This window comes from Schistocerca piceifrons, chromosome 1 (genome assembly GCF_021461385.2).
Source record: "Schistocerca piceifrons isolate TAMUIC-IGC-003096 chromosome 1, iqSchPice1.1, whole genome shotgun sequence".
NCBI lineage: Eukaryota > Metazoa > Arthropoda > Insecta > Orthoptera > Acrididae > Schistocerca > Schistocerca piceifrons.
The window spans coordinates 15,114,829-15,125,600 of NC_060138.1; the positions used below are offsets into that span (position 1 = coordinate 15,114,829).

The window sequence follows — 10,772 nt, forward strand, 5'->3', positions numbered from 1 at the left end:
TATTTCACATTAAATGTTTAAATTTTGTTGTTGAAAATCAGGATGGCAGTGTTTGTTTGGAAATTTGTTGTTTGTTTTTGATTGAAAAATAACAATAGAAGTCTGTTTTTGGAATGAATGTGTTTAGAGTTTTTAATCAAAAATGTACATTGTCATACAATTTGATCATTACTGCTAAATTACAATTAGAAGGACTAATAAGAAAATGTTAAATTTCAAATAGGATGCACACTCTTAAGAATACAAATGAAGTATAACTAAATTTCGTATTAGGTTTTAATGAAAAGGCATAAATAATAGTTCTTAAAACGAAAACAACTGAAAAATTTAAAACATAGGTTTAATTTCTAACTAGCAATTAACAATTAATTTCCGCAGGCACAATCTCCACTTGGTCAGCAAAACCCTGGATCACTGAGGCACTCACACTCATCACAATTTTCATTGCTGCGAGGGGTTTTCTTGTGCTATTAAGTACTTCCTTGAACCACTTCACTTTTTTATGTCTCACCAAGCTGTACCAAAATGATTTTGAAGAAGTTTATTCACATTCTGTAGTTTGCCTTCTTTCACAGTGATTCTGAGACCAATATCTCCGTGTTGTACATCATGTAAATATTTTCCTTTATTTATTATTGGCTTTGCTGTACCAGTTTCCAAGTGATATGGAAGATCACCTTGGAAAAGAATGTTCCCATTTCCAGTTTTATGCATAATGATTCCCTTGCACTGAGAGATCTTGAAGTGTAACTGTGCAGCTGACTTTACTGACTCTTGAGCTGCAAGTTTCCAGTTTAATGGTTTCCTGTCCTGCTTTACCACCTTCAGTGTGGTATTCTGCAGCACTTAAAATGATTTTTGGTCTTTTTACACCTTTCCTCAACCATTCCAAAAACACGGTCAGCAGGCAAGAAGGAATGACCAGTAATGGAAAAAACTAGTTTCATTTTTGTGATGCCAGTGGGTGCATGATCACGCAGTGACTTTCCGCACATAGTAAGAATGTCAATGTTCTCGTTTAGGCTGGTGCACCCATCAGCTGCAAATCATTGCATTCTTATAATATGCCATGTGGAGACAATTCAGCTCATTAAAAATAACTGATACGACTTCATTAGGTGATTTCTTTCACTGATCTGTAGTCCAAGTGTATATTGTAACATATCAGGGTTCAGGCAATCACTTGACAAACCTTCCGTGACAGACAGATGGTAGCAATACAATTGCCCACTGTAACACACAGATTGGTCACTAAGTTTTTGAAGAACAAGATTTCTATCGACAGTCATAATAAATCAAGAAACAATTATCATCTTTAATATTCAAGTCTTGAAAAAAGCATGAATTGTTTTCTCTCTCTCCAGTTGCTTCTTCCTATCAGTGTCTTTCTTAACCTCCTCTATTTTGACATCAAGTTGCAGGCAAGTGCCACAGTCATCTACAGTAGGTCTGGAAAATCCTATGTTGAATTGACTGCTAAAAATTTTGTAAAAGAAAGTCCAGCTGCCCTTCTGAAACTCTCTCTTCATTGTAGGCTTTGAAAAGTTTTCCAATACTTACATCAGAGCAGTCTTTCCCCTGCTATAATGACTTTTGCAACCTTGCAGACTTTTCATAAATGATCTTACAGCTTCTCGCTTTTTCTCATATTTTTCCACCTTGTAATCTCTGCAAGTCTCAACAGGCACTTGAGCATGGCCACTTTTGAATCTTGTAAACAAACCTATGCTTAGTAATTTTGAGGACTTTTAGAGAAGTATCTCGACAGATAGATTGCAAGTTACCAGCTTCGTTTCAAATGGTATACTCATATGTAAAACCCTTAGGTTTCCATATGCATCCTGAATTCACCTCACATTTTCTGTCTGCTTGTGTCTGTGTATGTGTGGATGGATATGTGTGTGTGTGTGTGTGTGTGTGTGTGTGTGTGTGTGTGTGTGCGCGAGTGTATACCTGTCCTTTTTGCCCCCTAAGGTAAGTACTTCCGCTCCCGGGATTGGAATGACTCCTTACCCTCTCTCTTAAAACCCACATCCTTTCGTGTTTCTCTCTCCTTCCCTATTTCCTGATGAAGCAACCGTTGGTTGCGAAAGCTTGAATTTTGTGTGTATGTTTGTGTTTGTTTGTGTGTCTATCAACCTGCCAGTGCTTTCGTTTGGTAAGTCACATAATCTTTGTTTTTAGATATATTTTTCCCACGTGGAATATTTCCCTCTACTATATTTATATTACTATTTAGTGAGTGGTTCTACCACTGGCACTAATGTCTTGAGTAGTTCAGCTGGATGCTTGTTGGATCATTCTCTCTGTTATGCTTAACCTACGTTGACCACAAATCTAAGCAAGGTGGAAACATTATCTCGATTCATTTAATAAGTTTAACTTAGTGACCTGCTAGTACATAATGCCTTACAGTTAAATTAACTTCTTAGCTCGTATTACTATAATACTCTCCATGTAGTTGAGGTATTGAGTGATTGATAGGCACATAAATGATCTGGAAATGTTGTTTGTGTGTGTGTGTGTGTGTGTGTGTGTGTGTGTGTGTGTGTGTGTGTGTCTCTTTGTCTTTGTGTCTTTGCTAGCTAGCTCTTAACTACTCTAAAAAAGGATGTTGCCTGAAAGTTTAATAATGTTTTCAGCCCTGTTTATGTGCCTCAGTTATGTAATGAGTTGTTACTGTTGCTCCATTCATTATTTATATTGCACTAAGAACTTACCGCTATCATATTTATATGTGGATATGGTTACAATATTTTGTAATTTATTGTATTGTGAAGAAACATTAACTTTTTTAAATATTTTATCTTACTATTGTGACATATTCTTGTGATATAGATAAATAAATAAAATTATGTTGAAGGTATTGTGTGTTGTTCAACTGTGGAATTCAAACGACACTTACCTACACCAAACTGTAATTTTAAACTGCCCATTTCTGGCGAAATAGAATTTTCAGTTGAACATGCTATGATCACACTGTAATATATTATCAGAATAATATTCACCGTATAGCGGAGATGCTGAGTTGCAGATAGGCACAACTAAAAGACACTCAAAATTAAAGCTTTCGGCCATTAAGGCCTTCTTCAACAATAGACGAGCCGCGTGTGGTAGCCAAGCAGTCTGAGGCATCTTGTCACGGTCCGCGCAGCTTCCCCCGTCGAAGGTATGAGTCCTCCCTCGGGCATGGGTGTGTGTGTCGTCCTTAGCATAAGTTAGTTTTAAGTAGTGGGTAAGTTTAGGGACCGATGACTTCAGCAGTTTGGTTCCATAAGACCTTACCACAAATTTCCAACAATAGATGACAGAAGCGCGCGCGCGCGCACACACACACACACACACACACACACACACACACACACACACACACACGTGCAAATGCAAACACAGTATTGTTACACTCCATCCTGGATTTTCCATTGTTTGATATTATCAGAATATTTACACTACCACATGTAATACTTCAGATTTGTGTTTCAAGCTAAGAGTACCAGACATGATGTAAAAAGAAAAAATTCTCAGATTATCAAGAATAAATATTGCAAAATAACAAAGTGTCAGTGTATGAATTTAAATTGTTTGCATTTACTGTGACACTTACCTCATACTTCATTCCTGACGAAAATCTTGTCATGAAAACAAAATTTTTGGGAAATATAGTTTGGCTAGAAGAGTTTGAAGTGTGGTATTACAGAAAAGTGCTGAAGTTTAGATGGGTAGAACCGGTAACTAATGAAGAGGTACTTAACGGAATTGGAAAAAAATAGCATTAGAATAAATTTCTTTATTTCATGTCTATGATCACAAATATAGTTCTCAGACCACTGGTTTCAGTCTGCAGCCTGGTGAGCACCATAATGTCCACTTCCATGTTCACAAAACTGAGAGAACTTGTTTAGTCTTGGTAGTCCTTCAGTACTACGGTGAAGAAGGGGTGAAATTTCTGAACAGACTCATGACAGGGAATGTGACGTGGGTGCATTACATGAACTCTGAATCTATGGAACAGTCCAAACAGTAGATGCACAGTCATTCTGCCAGAAATTTCAAACTGGTAAATGATGGTTACTTTTTTGGATATCAAAAGTATTGTAATAACAGATTCAAGAGAGTATTGCATGAGAATACTTTGACGCCACAGGTTTATTGTCAGATTCTTATGAAATGCTGAAGGTCAGTCCAAAATAAATGGACATGATGATTACTGAAGAAATTCTTCTCCTTCATGACAATATGTGACTCCATATTGTGAATTGAACAAAGGGAAAACCTCGGAGTTTTTGGCAGGGAGATTATCTATAGTCCAGGCTTAGTACCAAGACACTTTTAACTTTTGACCTTGGTGACACGCTGACTCAGTGCTCCGCACTTCATGACCTCTTGTGAGTTCAGTGATGCTGTTAACAACTGACTGAAGCTCTAGGCAGCACTGTTCTTTGATGAAGGGATAAAGAAGCTGGTATCATGGCACAACAGATGTCTGAATTTGGGTGGTGACTAGGTAGAGAAGTGATGTCAACAGATTGTATCAAAAAATATTGTCATTTTCTTTTCTTTTTTAAATAGTCACTCTGAACTTAATTTATGAATAGCTCTCATAGTAGCATGTGCACTGTGGTCAAGCAAACAGTGATACAAGAAGCAGGGTAATTATTCTCAGTAATTTCAAATTAAATGTTAATTTCTTCCAGGATGAAGAATGGAAGTTGGCAGAAGCAGACCATTTTCTTGGATGTTCCATAGTAATTTAGATATGTTTAAATTGTAGTAATGCTAAAGATATCAGGGAGCATTTACTTTCTGATAAGCTTCTGAAAGTGAATTGATATGCTGGTTGCTTTATTTTCTTTGATTTTCAATTTATGAACACATCACCAACATTAGTTAGATTTTTGTTCATTTTAAAAAATATAACTCCTTCTTTATTGATATTATTCGTTTCCAAATCATCATGGCTTATTCTTCACTCTGAGCAAAGGTTTGCAGACCAGTCTGCTCACTTATCTCGTATTCTTAGTACAATCTCTCCATTCCATGTGTGTACAATTAATTTCTAATATTTTTGTAGAGCATCCCCTTTCAAATTATTCAAATGTGTCTTCTTGTATTTTAACATAGAAAGTTATACAATGCTGCATCCCAGACATACAGTTTCCTCTTCATTGATATCAAAATTTATTGGTGGCAAGCAAGTTTTCAGGAGCAAGTTGGAGGTGGAGGTTAGTTAGGGTAGTTGTTTGAGGGAAAACGTGTGCCCTCAGTGCTGATGGGCCAGCCCACTTACAGCAACATACAAGACACATGTGGCCTGTCTATCCACAAGAAACTCTATCCAAAAACTTTGCTCATTGTCACCTTAGCCAACTTCATTCTTATCCATGCCTTTTCTGTGCTTTTGAAAGCCAAACAAAACCAGAATGGTCACATCTTATCCTAACCTCTCTGTATTTTCCACATGGAACAGGCATTCTGTAACTCACAGACACTGCACCATCTTGACTTGGTTCAGGTTCCCTGTCTGTTTTTCTGGTGAAGAACTCAACTTATTTTCATAACTGAAATTTACCTGGTGCTTCTCCCAATAACAAGTCATCTTCCTGGATATTGAACTCATCTCTTTGAACCTTAGTTCAAACATTGGTGCTCATAAAACCAACCAGCAAATGACAGTATCTCAACTTTGAAAGCTGTCAGTTACCTTTCCACATTGAACACCCAGTTCCTCACAACCCGTATGTCTATGGGAAATGAAGGATTTGATGATGGAGCAGAAGATTCAGCACCTATCCCAATATTCTTTTCCATGCTACCAGTCTCCTTCTGACTTTATCCAAACACATATCTCCTATACAGTCCTCCAGTTACAACAGGAAACCTCGTGTCCTCAAACAACTTGGAAGAACATCGTTTGCTACCCAGTACGGCACGTGCCATGAATGCCTCAACAGATAATTTCTGCAAGTCTGTGAAATTATCACGTTAACTTCTGAAATGAGATAATAGCTTCTGAAACTCTCCTTGTACTTCCAAAATGTTGCCTTTTGTAGCCCTCGAAACCTTCACAACACCCTTGTTAAATTGTTATGTTTGCAGGCCATCACCACAACCACACCAACGGGTTCCAGCTGTAAAATTTGCACATACAATCTTACAATACCACATACTGCAGCTGCACTGTTGGCAAAATATACTGCATTAAAGACAAGGTGAAGTGAGAAACTACTTGGGTCGTTTATCAAAGCTTTCCTAGTGCGTGTGATAAAATCAAATTGGCAGAACACAAGAATTGACGCTGACAAATTGTCCACTTTGGGAGATGTAAAGTATGGTACTGAGCTTCTGAGCTCAGTGTACAATATGTGTAAAATTCACCATTAGTACCACTGACACCCTTTGTAAAATACAAAAACAATTTTAAAAATAACAGAAATAATTTTAAAGCTATATAAAAAATCTAGGGCTCCAAATGATAGAAAAGACTAAAATGAGATGCAAAAAAACATAGTGAAATAGGAAACAAAAATGCATATGAGAAATCTTCTGTTTCATATCATCTAATCAAAAAAATACTGTCACAAGCACAAATAATCATCTTACCAGTTTGCATAAAATGGAAAAAGCCTCCCCTCTGGACAGTCTTGAGGAGATTGATATTGCTTGTCATGGACACCACAAAATGGACAAAGTCCTCAGGTGGACTGACGAGTTTGGGGGAAAAAAAGTGGTCATTAATGTATTTCAGAATATCTTGAACATGATTTGATGTAAATGAATCTCACTTCTTGATTATTGTCCTTTACCATATGTGTACTTAACTTCTGTAGATAGGGTCCTTTATCTCCCTCCCTTATGAACAGCAGACTACTTTATACTGCTCAGTTATTCTCCTTCTCCCTAGACACAATGTCCATGTACAGAAATGCATCTGCCGGTCTTCTAGTCTCTGACTTGCCATGCTGATTACTACTTTGTCAGTGTACCTTGAGTGTTGTTTGTACTGTTTTAACTTACTGTTCTTTCATGCCCATGTTATTTTCAAACCATTACCTGCTCGGATATCTGTTTATGTTAAAACGAAGCCTCCAGGTTGGGGATGTGCACCGGCCCCAAATCGAATTTTCCCAGCAGGTGTGTTTTTAGGTGGTTTCCTGCATTCCACTAGATGAATACCAGGCTCGTATCCTAGCCCCACCTCAGATACACGATTCGCAAACTTTTGCTTATTTTCACATGAATAACACTGAACGCAGACAATTGGGGTTCATATATTCCATCCCAAAAGGGGTGGTGACAGGAAGAACATTCATCCATTACTTAAATTAACCTTGTGAAATGCATTAATAAACATGCCAAACTTGTGCTGATGTGGGACAAAGGCCCAAGAAAAAGAAGAAGATATTTAAAAATACATTGTGTTTACGTATGTATATTACTGTACCAGCTTTTTATTTTAAAATATAGTTATGCTTGTACTTGATATATATTTTGCATATGAGAAGTTCTTATTTAAAATATTCCATTGTTTATTTGGCAAGATACTGGCTGAGTGGCAAGCATGGTTATAGTGTTCCTTAAAACATGTTTTGATCATATTTTTTGATTGTATCTTTGTTCATTTCTGTCTGTCTTCACATTTTGAATACCTTTTGTACTATATTTAGTGTGTGTATTATATTGTAGGTGTGTCTTTATGGTGAATTTTTGATAGCTGTTTTTTATGTTTGTTTACATACTGAACTTAATACTTGTAATGAACTGTGTGCATTTGGGCATATTCTGTAAACACCTTTTGCTGTAAATAGCCACATTAGTGTCTTCTTTTACCTGTCATACAAGGCAAGTTTTGGATTCCTGTGTCAGGTTTCGGAAATATTGTGAGCTGGTTTAAATTGCTGTTAGGTGTGACTTCTGACAAAAATTTCTTTACATTTGATTAACTTTATGCTATAAACTTGTGTCTGACATTTCTGAACTTGCAGTAGTAACGAACTTCACAAATTAGCAGTGATTGCATTCCTTTTATAGTGAAAAAAACATAATACATTTTATAATAGTCCTTTATTGTTTCATATTTAAGCTTTTTCTTTGTTGCAATAGGCATTATTTGACTATAAGTGGACTCCGGATGCTGTCATATGGACTGAGTAGTGGGATGCATTGTGTGAACTATGGTAAATGGTTTCACTGGAGGAATGTAGGGGAGAGATCTGTGGAGAGATCACTGAGGCCCTTTCCTGGAACTGCAAAATTGGCAGCAGGAGTAAGTTAACATAGGAGTAGGAAGGGAGTATTTAAAGTTGTTTTTATTTTTTTTTATTACCACTACCAGTCACAACTTGTTAACAATTGTATTACTTATTTATTTAGCAACATGTTTTGAGGGAAGGGAATATCTGTGCCCTTTAGGAACAATTGGATAAAGTTAGTAGTGAGATGATGAGAATGAGAGAAGGTAGAGGTGAGGGGAGTATTTGGGAACTGGCAGTTGATAGGAGGGCAACAGGAGGAAGAAGTGATGTGAAAGTTTTGTGGTGGCCGCCAGCAACAAGTTTCAGCTACCCAGAAGTGTAGGCCCTTTATTACAGGAGAAGTTAGGGATGGAATACCAGGTCACCAGCATTTTAAAGCTGAGTGCTGGGGTGGATCAGGTGATTAAGCATTTAGGGCCTTTGTGTAAGGAGGGGCCTTTGCGTAAGATGGACAGGTAGTGATAGACCTGAATAAGGTGGCTTCCCTAACTGGTCACATCTTAGATTAACCTTGCCAAATCCCTGTTGAGCTGAAGATGGCACTGATGACTACTGGCTGGGTGCAGATTTCAATGGTGCTGGTGGGGGCTATCAGGTGACAGAGCTACAGTAGACGTAGTCTGACCCTCAACATGTTAGGGAAATGGAGGTTGGTGGAGTTGAGTAGTGAGAGTGTAGTGAATGAGTGTGGGGCCACACATGGTCAAATACCTGTTGCCACAGGTAGGAGAACTAAGGCTTTTTTAAGACAAACCATGACAACAGGCTCCCACTTGTAAGGATCACAACCAGTTTAGAGACTTCTGCACAGTGTATATGGAAAAAGAATGTACCACACTGAGGCACCATGGAAATATCACCAGAATTATCTGTTAGTCATCAAAATTTGCAGTTGATTAAAAATAAAGTTCTCCAACTTGAAGTTGAATTACAGTCTTTGAGCAACATGGTAGTGTGCATTACAGAGCAAAGGTGTAGGGATGACAAATTACAACACATTGTGCTATTATTATATGTATGTGTTAGTTGTTGCTGTAGGTCTACCTTAATGGGTGCAGGATCATGGATCTATATCAGGGATGGCACAAATTCTGAAGCTACAAATGATCTGACACAATTAGTATAGATAAACATTTTCAGTTGCCAGCCATTGAAGTAACAGAGAAGCCAATCATTCTTTCTGTTTACCACTCACGTGGTGGTAATGTGTAAAGCTTGAAGTTAGGAAGACAGTACAACAATTAAAAAATAACAAATCAGCAGGCATAAATGAGCTTCCTATCTCTGTTCTGACAGCAAGCATAGATAGTACATAAGCCTATTAACAAACATAATGAATGATATTTTAGTTTAAATATTTCCCCAGAATACCGAAAGCATGTATAATGATGCTCTTGCTAAAGAAAGGTAATGTGGCAAGCACTGAAAACTAAAGGACAGTTCTGCTGCTGTCTTCATTCTAAAAAATTATGTAAATTGAATGTGGAAGTGGGGAGGAAGAAAAGAAAGGAACTGTTTATTTCACCTGCATTGGGACTTTATGTAGAATCAGCAGTGATGAGTGAAGATGTGTGCCGGACCAGGATTCGAACTCGAAATCTGTTGCTTTCTAAGCAGTTGTACTAAGCATTGTTCCACCTGGACACAGTGTTCATCACATTGCACGGACTATGTCAGTATGGCCATTGGCCAACCCATTTTTCCACTTAATCCCTGTCGTCCATGCCCGATACTTTGAGATTCCTGCAGGAAGCCAAACATAATTGTGCATCGGCACTGAAGGTCATGGATTCATTGCCCATCGAGGCATATCAATCTTATGAATGCCGGAATTGCCAATCTTGTCTTTTGGACAATTATGTTTGGCCTGATTAATGCAACTGCCAAGTAAGCAGGAGAGTCCGGTCCAGCACACATTTTCAGTCGGTGCCGCCGATTCCACATGAAGTTCTGATCCAGCTGACATCAGTAATTCCTTTCCTTTCCTTTCCTTTCCTTTCCTTTCCTTTCTCACTCGTCCACCTTCAATTTATATAATATGTATCATAGCTCTAGATTCCACATGGCGTCTGTTACTTTGGACATGTCCGAAAGGACACCACCCTTTCATAAAATTCTAAAAAATAATGGAAGCAGTTTTGGAAGAGAGACTGAGAAGGTACATGAGTAAATCCAACCTCTTCAGTCAGTTAGTTAGTTAGTTAGTTACATGTTCCATTGATCAATCTCACAGTAACCATTATGGTGTGAAACGTGTCAAATGCATAAGAAGTGCACACGAGTCAAGGGTTTTTTTTTAGGCGTATAATTTTTATTACCTAACCCATTCCTTTAAACGGCACAAAATGCGTAGATTTATTTATTTCTATTCATGAATTCATCTGTGATGGAGGAGGAGTTGTCAAGGAGGTATGATTTCAGTTTATTTTTAAAACTATTATTGCTCTGTCAGATATTTTATTTCATCTGGTAATTTATCAAAAAGTTTTATAGCAGCATATTTTACCCCTCTCTATGCTA

The 10,772-nt window shown here is 37.6% G+C and overlaps 1 protein-coding gene across 1 annotated transcript in view; it reads left to right on the forward strand.

Moving 5' to 3' along the window:
• The window catches only part of LOC124712172 (AH receptor-interacting protein), a 179,463-nt gene extending 173,050 nt beyond the window's left edge, over nt 1–6,413 (forward strand). Inside the window, exon 7 of the mRNA XM_047242493.1 lies at nt 6,097–6,413. Within this exon, the coding sequence (XP_047098449.1) occupies nt 6,097–6,134 (38 nt within the window). The 3' untranslated portion in view covers nt 6,135–6,413. The remainder of the gene's footprint in view (nt 1–6,096) is intronic.
• Nucleotides 6,414–10,772: the final 4,359 nt, after the last annotated feature.